Source organism: Ctenocephalides felis, unplaced genomic scaffold (genome assembly GCF_003426905.1).
Source record: "Ctenocephalides felis isolate EL2017-DRISC unplaced genomic scaffold, ASM342690v1 CF-g0.4_SCAFFOLD_03572, whole genome shotgun sequence".
In the NCBI taxonomy this organism is placed as follows: Eukaryota; Metazoa; Arthropoda; class Insecta; order Siphonaptera; family Pulicidae; genus Ctenocephalides; species Ctenocephalides felis.
Window position 1 is genome coordinate 32,017,948 of NW_020539726.1, and position 20,453 is coordinate 32,038,400.

Consider the following 20,453-nt stretch of genomic DNA (forward strand, 5'->3'; position numbering starts at 1 on the left):
TTCGACGATTCTCATGATTTTTTTTGGTGATAGATATCATGGTCTTCTAGATTTTACTAAAGTATTATGGCCCTGCGACAAGTCGTTTAATTTTGAAAATTTGTCAAAGTTTGAGTATTGTTTTTTTGACGTTTGTCAAAATTAGAACTTTCATCGACGTTTTCTCAAAACCGGCTAGGCCGATTTCAAAAATTTAAAAGTCAATCGATGTATTTTGATGTATATTATCTTTTCTCAGTTTTGTGCGACGATCTGCCGAGCCGTTTCTTTATAATTTGGAAAAAAGTGTTAAACTTTTTGTCCACATTTAAGCTCATACTACCGAATCGATTTTAAAAAATCAGAAACTGTTCGAAAGATATTAGTTGGGAATAATACTGATTAGTTTTTAGTGAAAATCTACCGAGCCGTTTTCTTGTAATTAACTGTTGAAAAAAAAATTTAATCCGATTTTTATGGAACTTTTTTTGATGATATATATCATGGTCTTATAGAACTTACTGAAAATTTACGGTCTTACGACAAGTACTTTAATTTTAAAAATTCATCAAAGTTTGAGAAAATGAGTAGTTTTTTGACGTTTGTTAAAATGAAAATTAGATGATTTACTTGGTATAGAGTGTTCGTTCGTTTTCAATTATGTGTAATAAATCAACTCGGAATACTTTCAATCAGTCATTAATTAATTTATATTTGATTGATTAATTCGATTATTATCACATATCGGCAAGTTTATGTAACTTGCCTCGAGGTAAAATACTAATACCAACTAGTTTCAAATAAAAACTGTATAACGTACCGAAAATTCTCTTTGTACACTTACATTTTTAACACCAAAAACAGCACAATTTTTTTACTGCAAAATGTCACTTTCAACGAGCATAAATCTGAAATTGCTTGATCGATACTTTACGAGAAATCTTCAGTACAGCAATCTACCGAAAAAATATTGGATTTCTTTTTTCCCAACCTAATAACTGACATAGTCAAACGAAATTTAGATTTAGATATTTAGATAAAAGTTCTAATTGTTAATTTCCAGAATAAACAATTCTCTTTCGCTCAAATCAAAACATTTACATTTGATATCTCTAAAACACATTTAAATTATCTGTAATTATAATAATTGTAGTGCACAGACACGTTCTTGTTTGTACGTCCTAAAATTGCACATTATTATTCCAAATTTTAATTAATTTATATATTTGAACCAGTTTCTGTAGAGCTGTTTAGTGCATAAACAGTATCGCCATATTAAATTTATTTAACTAAAACGAGTTGTCGTAGGGCTGTAATATCTTATCATTTTTTTACAGTTAATTACGAAGAAACACCTTTGCCGATCTTGATCAAAAACTAATCAGCAGCATTCCCAAATAATATATTTCGGGATTCGGGGAGTTTTCGAATGTTTAAAATCGATTCAGAATTTTTGCCAATTTTTCAAAACTATTCTTTTAATTACTAAGAAACGGCTTGGCCGATCGTCCACGAAACTGAGAAACGATAATTCTCATCGGCCTTCTTCGAATGGCTTTTGAATTTTTGAAATTGGTTCAGGCGTTCTTGAGAAAAATTAAATTTTATCGATGGTAGGTCAAACCCGAAAAAAATGTCACCTCTTTGCAAACTTTGACTATTTTTTGAAATTGAACGTCTTGTCATAGGGCCATGATATTTTAGTATGATCGAGAAGACCATGATATCTCTCGTCAAAAAAAATCATCTAAATCGTTGAAAAAAATGCAACAGTTTATTACAAGAATTTGTGCCAGCAAATCTTTATCAAAAACTAATCAGGTCCCAACCAATATCTTTCAAAATCAATCTAAGATTGTAGGAAAAACGTGGACAACCTTTTCTCACCTTTTTGCTATTGCCGTTTCGGTTTGGCTGATTGTCGTGCAAAACTGATAAACGATAGTTCTGATCGAGTTACATCGAATGGCTTTTAAATTTTTGAAATTGGTCTAGCCGTTTTTGAGAAAAAAAATTGTTTTCACACAAATGTACACACAAACACACACACATACTTTTTCCAAATTTGGTCTCATACGATTCAGAATGGGTTGAAACGTTGAGAAAACATAAAATTGGCAAATCGTATTTTTTGCTGAAAACTTCTCCAGGAATTTAAAAAAGAGTAATAAATCAAGCCCAGTTATGAAGTTTTGATATGAAACATGCATTCTCTTAAACATCTTCAGCACTATTATTAATTCCAACTGGTAATTTAAAAAAAACACAAAATCAATTGAATTACATAAATCATAAGTATCCTTAAAAATTGACATTTCACAACATTCATAAATCTTGTTTGAGCGAGTCATAATACATATATCGTATATAACGATGCTTGTTGCCTTTTGCCTAGAAAATATGAATGTTCTCATGTTCTTCCACTGGGAGCGAGACTGGCGAATTGTACGACAAACCGTGCACGCAGGACTTGAATTTACAAAACGTGATGTAACTATGTAACCGCAGTTAAACAAATTACATAATACATCGCAACAGCGGAAACTGCCACTGCGACCTACTACGACTACTGGGGAGAACACTATTCCTAAAGCTCTGCACCAGCAGCCCGATGAATGTCGGCGATATGAATTTTGAAAGATATTAGACCGAGAGCCAGCGACGATGATAGTAGACCGAGAGGAGCAGACCGAGAGATGTACACCAAATTGCATACAACCTTTGTTGGAGAATTTATCGTCAGAGTTTGATAACTATTTATTAACTTTTCCTAACTTTCCATCGGATTTGCTAATTTTATGTTTTCTCGACGTTTCGAGCCTTTCTGAATCGAATGAGACCAAATTTGAAAAAAGTGTGTGAGTTTGTTTGTTAAATTTCACATTTATTATGACTTTAATAAATCAGCACTGAATTTTTTTAGTATGAATTTAATAAATCGACTTTCCGTAGGGCAAGTTACAGCAATCGCAAAAAAATCGAAGATGAAAAATTTTATATATCTTCGCGTTTCAACGATTTCTGAATATTTTGGCATACATTTTGGATATAAATTTTCATCGACGATCTCGGTAATACGGATCAACCGTTTTAAAAAAAACATTCGATTTGTGTAGATAAGGAGGCGTGCCTATTAGTATTTGGCAACGGCTAGTCAGGCCATTTCGAAAATATGGGGCAAAAACTGACAAAAATGGTAATTAAATTTTTTTGAGAGCACGGATCGTCCGATTTTAATAATTCAAACATTTTACTTTGTATTGACAAAATGAAGAAATGATAACATTTTTGAAAGGGTAGGTTTAGCAGCATCAGAGATCTAATAAAAAAAGTGAACTAGAATGCATGGCATCGTACCTTAAAGCAAATTGCTGAAACTTTCCGTACTTTAAATTAATATTTTTAGAATCTCATTTTTTGAAAAATTTGAAAATTATTGAAAAAATCGATATATGAAATTTTTCGAAAGCATTGAAATTTTTTAAAATTTATGATACTTTTAGAAAAATTAGATATTTTGAAAACTCAGATTTTTTTTCAGAAGCGGAGATTTTAAATTTTATTTTAATTTCTTGCAAGTTTTGATTAGTTTTAGATGAAACTCTACCGAGCCGTTTTTTTTAATTAACTGTTGAAAAAAAAAAAATAAGCCGTTTTTTATGGAACTTTTTTGGCGATATATATCATGGTCTTATAGAATTTACTGAAATATTACGCCCTACGGCAAGTAGTTTAATTTTGAAAATTCATCAAAGTTTGAGAAAATGAGTAGTTTTTTTGGCGTTTGTTAAAATTAAAATCAGAGGATTCACTTAGCATAACGATAGAGTTTTTAGTCTTAATGAATATACTAAACCATTGAAGTCCTACGGAAACTGGTTCAATTATGAAAATTATTGATTTTTGAAAATTTGCTTTCAGAAAATACTCAGAGTTAACATGTTCGTTCGCTTTGAATTATGTGTGATAAATCCACCCGGAATACTTTGAATCACTCATAAATTAATTTATTTTTTATTGATTAAGTCGATTAATTACACATATCGGGAAGTTCACGTAACTCGCTTCAAAGTAAAATGTCAATACCAACTAGTTAGTTAATATTTTACATAATATTAACTTTCCGTAGGGTAAGTTATTGTAATCGTCCAAAAATCGAAATTGAAAATTTTTACATTTTTTCACGTTTTGAAGATTTCTGAACATTTTGGCATACCTTAGCAAAAAATTATGTGTGTGTGTGTGTATGTATGGATACAATTTTTCGTCCACATTTTCGGGCGCACGGATCAACCGATTTGAACGGTTCAAAAATATTCGATTCCTATTGATAGGGAGAAGTGCTGATTAGTTTTTGGCAAAGGCAGGTCCAGCCGTTCCGGAGATACGGAGCAAATAATGCAAAAAATAGAAATTGAGTTTTTGAGAGATTGGAGCATCGGATTTGAATGATCCAAAATACATTCAATTCGTATTGACCAAATAATGGCAGTTTTTAGAGAACTAAGCGTCCGATTTGAATGATTCAAAGAACTTTCTGCTTGTTTTAACAAAACAGTTGCTATTGGAGAAAAAAATTTGTTTTAATTTATTTTCAAAAAAAAATTTTTTTTTTTTCAAAAAAGTATATCGAAAATAACTCAGATTTTAATTGTGATTCTGGCTGAAGTTCTAATATACTTTAAACAAATAATTTCAACTTTGCAACATAATTCTTATAAATATTAGACAATGTTACAATATTTATAATAATTTATTTGAAAACATTCAATATTCCTCGAACATTTCGTTACGGTAATGGAAGTTCCAGCAATTTGCCTTAAGGCACGATGCCATACACACCACTAGTTAATTATTATTTTTAGATGATTCGTTTATTAGAAAACAACATACTTATATACATATGTCAATATATAGTTTTAGAAGTCGTTACAATAGGATATATATTATATTTTTGACATTAAAAACATTCGCGGCTCATAATTTAAGAAGCCATGGCCTAAACAAATTGGTACAATTCAACAAGACTTCGTAAATGTACATTATAAAATATATTATGAGCTCGTGCCCTTGAAAAATATTGTATTACGTACCCAAATTTTAACAATCGTGCCAAATCGATAAAATTCGTGCAAAATCGTAAAATAATTTCAATAGTTTAATGCAGGTGTGATTTAGTTCTGCAAACGCCGTCTAAGAGGTGACACGACCTTAACTCCCTTTAAGTGTAATTATTTTCGGGACGCGTTTTTAGTTTTTCGTAATCGTCATTTTTGTAATTTAATAGTGTTTTAGTGTTATCATGTTAAACAGTTTACTTCGTAATACATTTGAATTACTATTTCCATCATTTTGCACATATTTTGATACACACGTGGAAGAATTGTGCGAGGTAAGTTGTAATACCTAATTGCTTATTGTTTTATTTCGGGAAACAGCAATCAAAATTACATAGAATTTTATAAGCTATTTTGCTATGGTTTAACAACAAAATATATATATGTATATAATAAATGATATAATAATATAAATAATATTGATAATAATAATGATAGCAGTAATAATAATAGGAATAATAATGAGAATGATAATGATAATAATAATAATAATAATAATAATAATAATAAAAATAATAATAGTAATACAAATAATAATAAAAATATAAAAATATAAATAATAATAATAATAAAATTATAGTATCAGGATCACTCCATTTAGTAACCACTTAAAGAAAATAAATTTACTCGAGTAGATCTATGGGCCAGTTTCTAATACAATAAAATAAAATTTAAATAATACAACTAGTTCACAAATTTTTAATCACCTCCTGAATGAAACATGCATAAATAAGCATGAATCAATATTTTATTTCAACTATTTTTTTAGTTTGATATGGAATGAAATAAAAAGCATACGGTAGACGATCCACGTTACGTATTAATACTCTAATATTGAATCGAAAAATACAATCCGGAAGGTATTTAAATAAATGACCTATCAATCTCATACTAAATGCGTTTTGCTGACGCCATGGTAATAAAATACTCTGTGTACTTTTAGCATGGTTTAAAATGTAACAAATCCACGTCGAGAATAAATCCCTTGACTACATTATTAAACCAATGCAAAATGTGAATTTTGTGGGCATATTTTTGAAAAGATAACACTGTCTATAATTTTGTCAAAAAAAAATGATCAGCGATATTGGAATAACAATTTTTTGATTTATATCTTTGTAAATAGCCTTTTTAACTTAATTTACGTTTTTATTTACTATTTTTATTGTTTGCTCTACTGCCACGGTAAAAGATCAGTTGATCCTATTTACCTCACCCACATATTAGCTTTTATGGAAGTTATATGAAAACACCTGTTGAATCGAACTTTAAAATAATATGTCATCTTATGAAACAATTAAATAACGTATACATAAAAAATATAGTAAAGTCTTGTAAACTAAACAACAGTGCTCACAACCAAGAAAACTAACAACAAAAGAAAATAATTTTGTTAAAGATTTTCAAATACGTTTATTTGATTTTTGACTACAACGATGTTTGATTTAGGGCAATGGTTGCTTATTTAACTTTGTTCAGATATTGTTGTTAAAAATTCCCTAACTTTACGTACTCACCATTGATAAATAAAATAAATAGCATTGTAATGATAACTTATAAAATGTATATGACTAATGTACGTGTACACAAAGTCAACAAATAAACATTAAAAATAAGTATTGATTGCAAACCTTTTTACCCGCGGATCTTTTGAGCCTTTTCCACTAATAATAGTTTGTACAAAATTTGGCATATCTTGAGAAGATGAAAATTTCGGGTCGTATGCGTTTTTATTCAACTATTATAGAAAGTAGAACACAAAAATTGGTCTAGAAATTAATAAAAATTATAGGGTTGAGCAAACATATAGTTTTAATAATAATATAAAAAACTAGTGGTGCATGGCATCGTGCCTCAAGGCAAATGACTGAAACTTTTCTTACTGATTTTTTTTTTTTTTAATGGTTTACACTTTTTTTAAAACTCTGAAAAAAAATTTATTTTTGAAATTTTAGAAATATTTGAAAAATAGTGACTTTTTTGAATAATTTGGATTTTTTTATATATTGAAAATTTTGAAAATTTTGAAAATTGAACTTCTTTTCAAACCAATCGCTATTTAGAGATGAAATATCGAAGCGCGTAAGCGTCGCGTCGCATAAACATGGGTACAGAACCCATAGAAATGTAAACAAAATTTGCACTTATTATTAAGAGCCCTATAAAATATGTGGTAATTTGATGTGCATATGTCTAATGATAATTTTTGAACGCCAAATATCATTTTTTTTTTTACTTTTTCTTCTGCATCTCCGAAACTGCTAGACCTGCCTTACCAAAAGTTTAATTAGTTTTTCATTTCGGCAATACAAATAAAATGTTCTTTAAATTATTCAAATTAGGCACTCAGTTATCTCAGAAACTGAATTACCATTTACCCCGTTACTCCAAAACGGCTGGACCTGCCTTTGGCAAAAACTAATCAGCGCGTCTTCTTATCAATACGAATGTTTTTTTTAATTATAAATCGTTTAATTCTTATTCACGAAATCATCGAAAAGAATTTGTATCCGCACACACACATCCATTTTTTTTAAAGTATGCCAAAATGTATAAAATTTAAATGTATAAAAATTTTCATTTGCTATTTTGTTGCGATTACCATAACTTACCCTCTATACACCAAATAATTACACAATATAGTTTTTTAACTATATTGACACATATTCAATTTTACATATAGATATTTTTATATAAATGAAAAAGAGTTTTTACTTTTATTTACTATATAGAAAAAAATTCTAAAAAAATCAATAATAGTAAAATATATTTTTAGCTTGCAAACATTTAAATCTCTTCGAGAGATTTAATTCACCCTTAAACCGTGCTTTATATTTACACACCATAGCTCTGATTCTATGTTAACGTCGAAACTCAGCATTCATCCATCCATCCATCCATCCATCCACCCATCCATCTATCTATCTATCTAATACAAAGTATGGTATTTGCTCCCTGAAGTCTTTCATTCGCTTAAAAAGCGCAGATTCCGGATTCACCTTCAAAAAGTCGTAAGCTTTAACTGCTGCACCTATAGTATTATAGTATGTATACTACTATTACTGCTACAATTGTAGCGTCTTCTTCTTCGCCTCTTAGATTTATTTCATCTACAACTGCTTTCAATCTGGAGAGAACTCGAAGGAGAAATGATTCTCTTCAATTGTGATACCTTGTAATCGGATGAATATATTAAATTTATAAAGGATATAGAAGAAAGATTGTAGAGTCAACAGTGTAATTAATTTAAAGTAAAGAATCAGAAATACAATATTACATTTTTAACTTCCCGTAGGGCAAGTTATAGTAATCGCAAACAAAACGAAAATGAAATTTTCTTTATATTTTTACGTTTCAAAGGTGTCTGAATATTTTGGCATACCTTCAGAAAAATGGATGTGCATGTGGGTATGTATGGACAATTTTTTTTGTCCACGATTTTGGGCTTTTAAATGATTCAAAAAACTTTAGCTTGTGTTGGCGAAACATTTGCTTTTGGGAAAAGATTTTTTTTTTTTTTATTTCCAAACATTTTTAATGTATATCGAAAATAATTTGGATATTAATTCTAATTCTAGCTAAATTTCACTTATATACTTCAAATAATTAATTTTAACTGTGCAATTCAGTTTATATAATTCTTATAAATATTACACAAATCCTGTAAACGTATATAATCAGTGGTGTTGTCGAGCCGGAACGCGCCGGAACTTTGTTCCGGCAAATCATTTTTGGGACGGAACGCGTTCCGGCAAGAAAAAATATAAAAAAATCACTACATACAGAAAATGATTTAATAAGTAAATTTTATAAGTTCAACTAATTTCAATTTTCAATTCAACTAATTTTTATTAAATGTTCTTGTTATTGTAATATACATATATGTGCACAAAATGGGTTTTGTAATAATTTTTGTTTCTTTCCTTTTCGAACGGAACCGGAAAAAACATGAAAACCGGTTTTTGAACTGGTTTATGAACCAGTTTTTAAATTTTAGCGTTCCGGCAAAAAAAAATATAGCACAACACCACTGGTTTTATCAAAGTCGTTTTTAATTTAGTTACAAATTGAGGTGTATGAACTGAAATATTAAATACAATACATAAGTGTATTTCAAATTTCACATATGTTACTTTAAGACCGAAAAGTGTCTGATGCCCGATTATTTCGGATATAAGTTGAACTTGTTGCGGACATAGCGGGCGTTAGTCGTATAAAATAAATAATTTAAGACATTCATATAATGGTAATTGATTATAGCTAAAAAAAGCAATTCTATAAATACAAAAGCATAAGAACTGCAAAAAAGGTAATATTTTAATAATTGGATGAATTTTTTGCCATCTAAGGCAAAAATATAAGCCGTTCGATCGCTTGTAAATTTTTACAATCCAACATTTATTGGTAATTTTTTTTAATCATTATTTTATTGACATTTATTTATTGGTAAATTAGTTGACAATTTATAGCAAAAGAGTTACCCTGATATTTCAATAGACTTATTGTCTCAATTTCGGCCTACAATTTGAGATTTGTATGCATATTCATAGAAACTTTGATCTTTTAAAAATCTGTTGAAGGTGCTGTGGAATTGATGATCACTCAATTATTTTAACCTGGTAGTAGATTAAAAAATTGTACTCCTAGACTAGTAATCCGCAACGTGGGGCGCACGCCCCACAGAAAAATCCATTTTTAAATTTAGAGGGGGGAGGCAAATTAAAAAATTACACGACTTTAACCCACTTGCTTTGGGTGATTTGAATGTAATTTGTAAATACTGTTGAAAATTCGTTAAATATATTATGATCATTGTTTAGTTTAAGTGAGCACAGGATGCATGTGCATATCATAATTTTTCCATATATATTTCCATAGCTTAGGTAAATACGCTTCCTTTTTTCGGTCTAATGCAAACTTTCTCAATATTACGGATTATAGAAAAATTTCAAATTCTGTATGTATTAGTCTGTATATTTATAATTTGCCATCCCTTCCAGACAGCGGTATAATAATTTTTATATTATATGTTTAAATTTAGAATTTTAAGAATTCAGTATGTTGCGAGACTAAGAACATCGTAAGAAATTCAGCTCGCACAAGTTACTCAAACATTTAATAAAATTTATAGTTCTATGTCTATTCTCGCAATCGTTTAAAAGTGCAGTAATTAATTTTCTATGAAGTGATAACGGCAAAGGCAGCAGTAAGGTGTAAAGTAACGGATATTTTGGATATTTTAGATATTTAATACCGAGATAAAAATTATTATAGAAAAAATAATATTTATAAATTAAATCTTATATACATTCGCATTTTTTATACGCTGACACCCACATCATAATTTCCTATTCGTGTATTTTTATAGCCTTACGTATGCCTATACGTTGCATTCTATACTACACGCCTTACATCTATACCATACGCTATATTTCATTATATACTCTCAAATCCCTACATTGTACACCGAATACACCTAACCTATATCTACTATATATCCTATAACCTATAATTTCCCTTACACGCTACATTAACCCTACTGAGAATCGAACCCGACCTTAACCACTACACCACCGTAACGCTACAATCAACCGTCTTTTTTCGCGTGTCGTCGCGCCACCTTAGTATTAATCATCTAATTAATTAGAAAATGACCCGCGGAAACAACAGTGCGTCCCATATATAATTATTAATGGGAGTACCCGGTAGGGTAGTGGTTAATGTGCGCGACCGCCACGCGGAGGTCCCGGGTTCAATTCCCGGTATAGACAATAGATAGGTAGATATAATACATAGGGCGTAAGGTAAACCTATATAATATAGGTGGGTATATAAATTAGACAGTAGTATTTATAAGAAGCAAAAGGTATGTAGGTATATAATAAGTTAATGACGGTGTAGGTATCTCACGGTATGATAGATAATAGATATATATCTATGATATACAATAATATAGTATAGTATGATAGGTAATAGGTTATCTATCATATTATTAAGTTAAGTCTTATAAAGTATTGTATTGTATTGTATTGATTTATTAATCTTGAGTACTTTTATAACATAATAAATACCTGTAGGTATCAATGAATACAATTAATACTAGAATAAATATAATTAATGTTATTGAAGAATATAAATTATGTACTCAATGATTCCCTCATACTTGTACAATTTAATGTATAGACTAGCTGTATATAATAGAGTTAATTATATAAGAAGTCAATATATTAGATTTGTGAGTTCTTATCGAAATATATCAAATTTTTTGAACCGGTTTATGAACCGGATTTTAAATTTTAGCGTTCCGGCAAAAAAAAAATTAGCACGACACCACTGTATATAATAGGCGTCTTCTAATTCATAAATACTTGTAAAGCTCCGCAAGGTTTTTAGCTAAGAAAATTAGTGGTGCATGGCATCGTGCTTCAATGCAAATTGCTGGAACTTCATGCACCGTAATTAAAAATTCGAGTAATGACATTAGTGAGAATTATCAGAATTATGCTTGGTTAAAAATTGCTGGCGATTTGGTGGCATACCAATGATTCTGACTGGTCTTCCGTTTGACTTCAAACGATTGCAATTTTCAGTTTGCTTTGCGTTTGCAAGTCGCAAGGCCAATAGCTTAGTGTTTGTGGGATAAATTTCAAATAGATTTATAAAATCATTGTTTTTCACACGGGCAGTTATACGTTGCCTGTTCACGAGTTGGAAAACCATCCGCTTTGTTTGTGTTAACGTCAGACCAAAAAACAAAAAATGTGGTTTACCAAAGAGAGTTTACTAAAAGAGCGGATTCACTTTCATTTACTTAGAGAAGTTCAACTAAAATACACTGCTTTTTTGTAATCAAAATAAATTCATTATTGTTGTAGATTGTTTTGTTATTTAGTTTCGTTATTTTAATTTATTTAATTTATTTTTTTATTTAATTTTGTTGTTTTAATTTGTGAATTGTATATCTAATACATCTAATACATCTAATAAAATCAAATTTTTCCTTTTCAAATATAAAACAAACAAAAAATTTCTTCATCTTTCTCACGAAACCATCTGGTGGCGAAACGGAGTTCGTCGGGTTTGCTAGTTGTTTATAAAATATTGAAATTTATAAAAAATATAATAATCGGTTAGAAAACATTTAATGTTTCTCGAATATTTCAATACGGTACTGAAAGTTTCAGCAATTTGCCTTAAGGCACGTAACATACACTACTTGTTTTTTCTTCCTGTTCAAGTTTATATTCAGGGCCAGCTATATATATATATATATATATATATATATATATAGAGCAAACGTTGTTTAGACATAAAAATATTTCTAGAAAATTTTTAATATAAAAAATAACTCACTGAAGTTTTGCAGACAGCTTACTTATTTTTTGCTAATTCCAATGCCATTTCTTATGACTTGATCTATTTTCTGGCAAAATCTAATTAGGACAGCTCGTTACCGAATTTATTCCACTTGCTGTTGAATCTGTGAAATTTAAATTTTGACTTTTTACATCACAAAAGCGATTCTCGGCTATTTGACTATAATATTTTTTCAAACTTTGATGAACTATTAAAATTATACGACTTGTTGTAGGACCGTAATATTTTAGTACGGTCTTCAGGATAATGATATCTGTCAACATAAAATGTTTCATGGTAAATTTTTTTTCAACAGTTAATTACTTGGGCGATCTTTGTCCAAAACTAATCAGCACGATTCCCAAATAATATCTTTCAAATAGTTCTTGAATTTTTAAAATCAATTAAGAATTTCTGGCTATAACGTGGACATTTTTTTGCTAATTATAAAGTAACGGCTCAGCCTATCGTATCAAACTAAACGACGCAAGTGCTCATCAAGTGTCAAATACCCAAACAAAAGTTTTCGAACAGTTTTTGAATTTTCAAAATTCAGTATTATAGGTTAAACATTTTATATTCTTCTGCTGATTATAGGATAAACGGCTTGGCCGATCGATGCACAAAAATATACAACGCTTGTCTTCATTGAGTTACATCTAAAAGCGTTTAAATGTTTGAAGTCGATTCACCCGTTTTTATAAAAACCTCGACGAAAAGTCAAAAATCGGCCGCTACTCTCACACACAAACCCTTATCTTTTGTAAATTTCGTCTCATTCGATTCAAAATGCCTTAAAATGTCAATATAATACAAAATTAGCAAATCGGATTTTCTCGTGAAAACATAAACTTCTTTTTCGGGAAGTCAAAAATCGTTCTCTGTGCATATTTCAAATAATAGCGATTAGAGAATTAATATCGTGTCGACTATATTTCGCTTGATATATATCGCTCGTGAATTATTTTCCAGCTTGAAAATATGACGTTCGAAATAAGATATAAAAGATGTGTAAAAAAAATGAGAGCGGGACGTCCGCTGACTCAATTAACATCGTTCCGAAGGCAACGCGACACTTTGCGAGCGCTAAATGTCGTAAATCATCAGGAGTTATCGTAGATTTTTATCCTATCCGGACGAAACGAAAACCGCCACCTATTTTCACCCTCCTCTCGACACGACGACGGATTTTATTTATTCGATATTTTACGAGAGAATAGCCGAGTATTGATTATAGGTTTTGTATATTCAAGACCTGAATAAAGTGAACAAACTCATTCTTTGCCATTGTTGTATATTGAAGATTGACACAGTTTAAATAGTTTGTACAATTAACTTCCCGTAAAGTAATTTATTGTAATCATCCAAAAATTTAAAATAAAATTTTTAGTATATCTTTACGTTTTAAAGGTTTCAGAACATGTTTGCATTCCTTGGAAAAAAACTGAATAAAGTGAACAAACTCATTCTTTGCCATTGTTATATATTGAAGATTGACACAGTTTAAATAGTTTGTATAATTAACTTTCCGTAAAGTAAGTTATTGTAATCCTCTAAAAATCAATTTTGATTTTTTTGTACGAGTATATCTTTGCGTTTTAGTAGTTTGAACATTTTAGCATAGTTTGGCATTTCGGTTAGTTTTCAGAAGCACCGATTAACCGATTTAAAATATTCAAAAAGCAATTGATTTCTATTGATAGGGAAGTTCCAGCAATTTGCCTGGAATGCAAACGATGCCATATACCACTTCCCGAAACAGAAGTTTGTTTTCATCAAAAAATCCGATTCGCTAATTTTATGTTTTCTCGACGTTTCAAGCCATTCTGAATCGAATGAGACCAAATTTGGAAAAAGTATGTGTATGTGTGTGTGTGTACGTGAACAGATTTTTTGCCGTAAATCGGCGTTTTCTCGAAATCGGCTGGGCCGATTTCAAAAATTTAAAAGCCATTCGATGTATTGGCTTTTTTGTGCGACAATTTGCCGAGCCGTTTCTTTATAAATAGCAGAAAATTGAAAAAATTTTCGTCTACGTTTTAGCCCGCAATTCTAAACCGATTATGAAAATTCAAAAACCGTTCGAAAGATATTGATTGGGAATCGTGCTGATTAGTTTTTGGTAAAGATCGGACGGGTCGTTTTCTTGTAATAAAGTGTTAGAAAAATTTTTCTCGACGATTTTTATTATTATTTTTTTTGCGGTAGATACTATAGTCTTCTAGATCATACTAAAATATTACGGCCCTACGACAATTAGTTTAACTCGTCAAAGTTTGCAAAAATTGGTATCGTTTTTTTGGCATTTGTCAAAATTAGACCTTTCATCGACGTTTTCTCAAAAACGCCTGAACCGATTTCAGAAATTTAGAAGCCATTTGATGTATTTCGATGAGGGCTATTATTTTCCAGTTTTGTGCGACGATCTGCCAAGCCGTTACTTTGTAATTTGAAAAAAAAAGTGTTAAACTTTTCGTCCACATTTAAGCTCATCCTACCGAACCGATTTTAAAAAATCAGAAACTGTTCGAACGATATTGGTTGGGATTGATGCTGATTAGTTTTAGGTAAAAATCTACCGTGCCGGTTTCTTGTAATTAACTCTTGAAAAAAAAAATTAAGCCGATTTTTATGGATTTTTTTTAGCAATATACGAGGTCTGTTCAAAAAGTACCCGGAATTTTCGTTTTTTCATAAAAATATTTATTTATTCGTCTACATTAATGTGGTCCCCTTCAAAGTAGTCCCCCCCAGATATAATACACTTATGCCAGCGTTTTTTCCAATTTTCGAAGCACCCTTGATATTCACTTTTTGATATGTCCTTGAGCACTCTCAGCGATTTTCTTCAATCGAGGAAAACCGCCGTCCTTTCATGGGTCTCTTCAACTTTGGGAATAGGAAAAAGTCACACGGAGCCATATCTGGTGAATATAAAGGTTGGGGCATGACTACGGTATTGTTTTTGGCCAAAAAATTACGAACAAGCAACGACGAGTGAGGAATTTTGGAATGAATTTTGCTGCCACTCGTTTCATGCCCAAAACATTTGAAAAAATTTTATGACATGAGCCAATTGATATGCCAACTTCATCAGCAACTTCTCTAATTGTGATTCGGCGATCATTCATAACCATTTTTTCCACTTCTTTCACATTTTCATCGTTTGTTGACGTGCTGGGTCGACCGGAGCGTTCGTCATCTTCAACGTCTTCGCGGCCATCTTGGAAACGCTTATACCACCCGTAAACACTTGTTTTTTTCATAGCAGACACACCATAGGCTTTTTGTAACATTTCACACACTTTGTTACACTTTATTTCATTTTTTACGCAAAATTTAATACAAATTCTTTGACTTTTCAATTCTTCCATTGTAAAAATCGCCGAGCTCAGAAAAACACGTCGAACTTAGCGACTACCACAGACAAAGTAAACAGTGAATATAGCTGAAAATTTCTTCATACTTTAGGGGCATGTATACCAACACAATAAAAAAAAATTTTGACAATCAGACACTCCAGACCCGCGAAATTTAAAAATTCCGGGTACTTTTTGAACACACCTCGTATATCATGGTCCTATAGAACTTACTGTAATATTACGGCCTTACGACAAATAGTTTAATTTTAAAAATTCATCAAAGTTTGAGAAAATGTAGTTTTTTTGACGTTTGTTAAAATGAAAATTAGATGATTTACTTGGTATAGAGTGTTCGGTCGTTTTCAATGTTGTGTAATAAATCCACTCGAAATACTTTTAACCACTCATAAATTAATTTATTTATTGTTGATTAAATCGATTATTTACACATATCGAGAAGTGGCTCTAACTTGCCTCAAGGCTAAATACCAATACCAACTAGTTTGATTTTAACTTTAGAATAAAATTGAATCTACAATACAATTAATTTTTGAGGTGCATTAGTTGCATCTTCGAGTAAAATATCTTATTCAGCATCTCAGTATATAGTAGAAGCAGTATTTGTACTGTGCAAAATAAACACCCATTGAAATATGTACAGAAAAATTAAGAAAATTAATCCAATGCATTAAGAAGTAAGTGTTTGAGTTAGACAACTCTAGACGAAATGAATTTTTAGCTTCCCGTAGGGTAGTTATAGTAACGGGCCGAAAATCGAAAATGAAAATTTTTGCATTTCTCGACGTTTTTAAGGTTTCTGAACTTTTTGGCATACCTCAGAAAAAATGGATGTGTGTGTGTGTGTTTTGTATGTCCGCAGCAAAGAATGCAGTAAATAAAAATCGAGTTTTTGAGAGAACCGAGTATCCGACTTGAATGATCTAAAAAACATTCAATTTGTAATGATTGGGAGAAGAGGTGATTAGTTTTTGGCAAAGGCAGGCCCAGCCATTTCGAAGATACAGAGCTAAATGTGCAAAAAATGGCAGTTTTTGAGAGAACTAAGCGTCTGTATAGTATGGTTCAAAGAACTTCCTGCTTGTTTTAATAAAATAATTACTTTTGGGGAAAAAATTGTTTAAATTTTTTTTCAAATTTTTTATTTCAAAAAGCTTTGTTTTTATATATCAAAAATACTTTAGATTTTAATTTTGATTCTGACTAAAGTTCTAATATACTTGAAACAACGATTTTCAACTTTGCAATTCAGTTTATATAACTCTTATAAATATTAGACAATGTTACAGTGTTTATAATAATCTATATGAAAACATTTAATATTTCTCGAACATTTTGTTACGGTACGGGAAGTTTTAGCAATTTGCCTTAAGGCACGATGCCACACACTTCTAGTTCTATGTGAAATTGAGCTTTTTTATAATCTAAAATAATAGCAGTCAAATTTCAGTCATTACCATACAACTACTATTTTTTCCTAAAATCATATTTGTGTGATCAAAGATTCTTCGTCAGTTTCAATAATGCGTTATTCGTTTTCATATTAGAAATATTTCTTTTGGAGTTCCGCAAGGTAGTGTTCTTGGTTTGCTGCTTCACTTTATTATGATTGCAACCTTTGCAAATGATACAGAAATTTTATCTCAACATGACAACCAATTGCTTGCCTCCGAAAATCTACAAAAACACGTACATAAAATAAAAAAAATTGATGAAATTATACACAATTCTAAATCACTTCATGTTAATTTTACCCTACGACAAGACCTCCTGTTGAATCGAGTGGTGCATTGGTATATGTATGTAGTTAAATATCTGGTAATACATTTGGATAGGAGACTCACCTAGCATTCTTATTTATATGTTCATGATATAAATAAGAAGCGCCCGCAGCTCAGACTGACACGTAGGCAATTCAATGGGTTAACAGGTCGGAAATCACAAGTTCCATTTGAAAATAAACTGCTAATATACAGAACAATTATTAAACATATATAGTCCTACGATCTACAACTATGGAGTGCGGCTAGTAAATTAAACATAGCAATTGTGCAAGGTTCCCGAACAAAATTTTGAAACAGATCGTGAACGCCCCAAAATATTTACCAGACTGGCTTACCCTAGTATTTTAAGGAACGATGCCATGCGCCCCACTAGTTTATTTTATTTTATAATTAATATATTTTTTAAGTGTACATTTCTTATATTTTATCTGATTTTTAGAAAAGGTTTATGAATTGATTGCTAAATATACTCATAGTATAATTTTTTTTATTCTCTCTTTTATTTACAACTGTCTAGTTAAGGACATTTAATAAATTTGTGGAATTTACAATTGTCGGCCGTAAAGGGACATTGTATACTAAAGGGGCATGTTGGAAAAACAACTCAATAGTATAATTCGACAAATAAAAAGCCAAATAAAAAAAATAGCTAAACAACCATTAAATTTTGTTTTCTTAAATATTTCTTTTACTGAACTAAGAGAAAATAATAAAATATAGATTTTTACATAGAATGATAATTTTATTGATTAGTTTAAATGACATATTTGGTTTTTTTTATATTTTTTATGAATAGTAATAGTAATGAATGATAGTCAACCCGAAGGCAGGTCCAATGTGTGAGAGGACCACAAAACAATGATTCCCTTTCCCTCCTTTGTTTATTTTTCCCATTACCATTTAATTATAATTATTCACTTTTTTTACAATCCTATGAATTTTCCTGTCCAAACTTTTCAGTTCCTTATTTTTTTCTTCTCGCGTATGTTATCAATCATTTACATTCTTCTTTTTCAAATCTTTTTAATCCTTCTATTTTAACTTCGACGACGCCGGGTAAAAGACATTCTTTTTGCAGAATGAGTCCGATCCAGTTTTCTTTCCTTTTAATGAGTCTGCTCAATAATGCTCTATAAAAAGCATTCATTTTGCAGAATGGGTGTCCGATCCAGTTTCCTTTCCTCTTAATGATTCTGCTCAGTAGAGCTCGGTAGAAGGCATTCTTTTTGCAGAATGGGTCCGATCCAGTTTCCTTTCCTTTTAATGATTGTGCTCAGTAGAGTCCTTTTTTTGCCCACTTTTCTCACGACTTCTTCATTTGCTAGAATATCTGTTCACTTTATTTTCTCCATTAGTCTCCAGTACTACATTTCAAAACTCTCCAGATAGATTTTGTCGTCCTTTCTTAGAGTCCACGTCTCTGATCCGTACAGAATTTCTATAATTTTTTTCCCATTTCATAATTTACCATCAAATACTATTTACATTTCATTCCTAAACATTATATGTAGCCATTTTCTATTCTATTTACAGAAAAAAATGAATAACATTAATCGTCAAGACTTTTGATAGGAGATGCTCAAGATAATCTCCAATAATTTTCTTAATCGATAAGAGTCTTCATAAAACTGTTTTTTGCATATGTATCAAAAATGATGAGACGCAAAAGAGTAGTTCTGTCTATGAAAGACAAATACAATATCATTAGGCGTTTAGATGAAGGAGAACCTTTAATCAAACTAGCCATAGAATACGGAGTTGGAAAATCTACCATAAGTGATATACGAAAACAAAAATCCGATATTATTGAATTTATATCCAAAATAGACTCTGCCGATGGAGTTAAGGAACGTAAAACCATGAGACTGGCAGAAAATGAAGATGCCGATGAAGCCATTTATAGATGGCTAATAGAAAAGAGATCCCAAGGTGAACAGATCAATGGACCAACTCTATGCAAAAAGGCTATGGAGCTCAACCAACAATATGGAGGACCACCTGATTTTCAGGCCAGTGCAGGATGGCTAAAAAGATTTAAATCCAGGCATGGTATTCGTGATCTGCAAAACGAAGGAGAAAAGTTCTTAACTGATCATGAGTCAGATGATGGTGACTCAACATTGCTTATCACAGAAGATAAAGTTATTGTAGAGTTGGTAACTGTTAAAGAAGAAAACGAAAATAAAGAAGTTAAAAAAGAAATTATTCCTTCAGCTGAGCAAGCATATGAAAGTTTGGACATTGCATTACGCTGGTTTGAAGATCAAGCAGAGAGTGATCAGTTTCAAATTTCTGTTCTTAAAAATATTCTCGATCTTGCTGCTAGCAAGAAAAACAATGAAAGTTTAAACATTTTTTAAGAAAAGTTAGTATTTTGAAGATATAAATCAATTAAAATAACACTAAGTGCTAGTTACTGATGACTAAAAACAATGAGAGGCTGTTATCTTCTCTATTATATGATATAATGTTATTAACTCTTTCCACTCGCGAAATTCAAGATATGTATTTATTTATTAATTTTACAAGCCGTCAGTATAATAATATTATAACAAGGCTTAAGTCAATATTTTATATGTTTAATATAATTAATTATTAGCTATTTTATTACTTATTTATTTATTATTTAATTTATTTACTATAAACTTATTTATATTTAGTTAATTTTAATTATTTATAAATATAACTAGTTTGTTTGTAGCAAGTATTTTTAAAAATTTAATAAATATTTCAATAAGCTTATTAATATACAAATACTTATTAATATACAAACAATATAATTATTTTATTTAACAAATTTTAGGTTAAATTATGATATTTTAACAAATTTAAGTGTC

At 30.4% G+C, this 20,453-nt stretch overlaps 1 protein-coding gene across 1 annotated transcript; it reads left to right on the forward strand.

Annotated features, from left to right (window-relative positions):
- The first annotated feature begins 5,172 nt into the window (after positions 1–5,172).
- LOC113387985 (jerky protein homolog-like) lies at positions 5,173–20,051 on the forward strand. Its single transcript, XM_026625387.1, has 2 exons — positions 5,173–5,371; positions 19,150–20,051. Exon 2 carries the CDS (start codon positions 19,269–19,271, stop codon positions 19,974–19,976), a length of 708 nt encoding a protein of 235 aa, XP_026481172.1. The 5' UTR covers positions 5,173–5,371; positions 19,150–19,268; the 3' UTR covers positions 19,977–20,051.
- Positions 20,052–20,453: the final 402 nt, after the last annotated feature.

Coding starts and splice junctions, on each gene's coding strand:
- LOC113387985 (XM_026625387.1), top strand. CDS start 19,269: ATGATGAGACGCAAAAGAGTAGTTCTGTCTATGAAAGACAAATACAAT.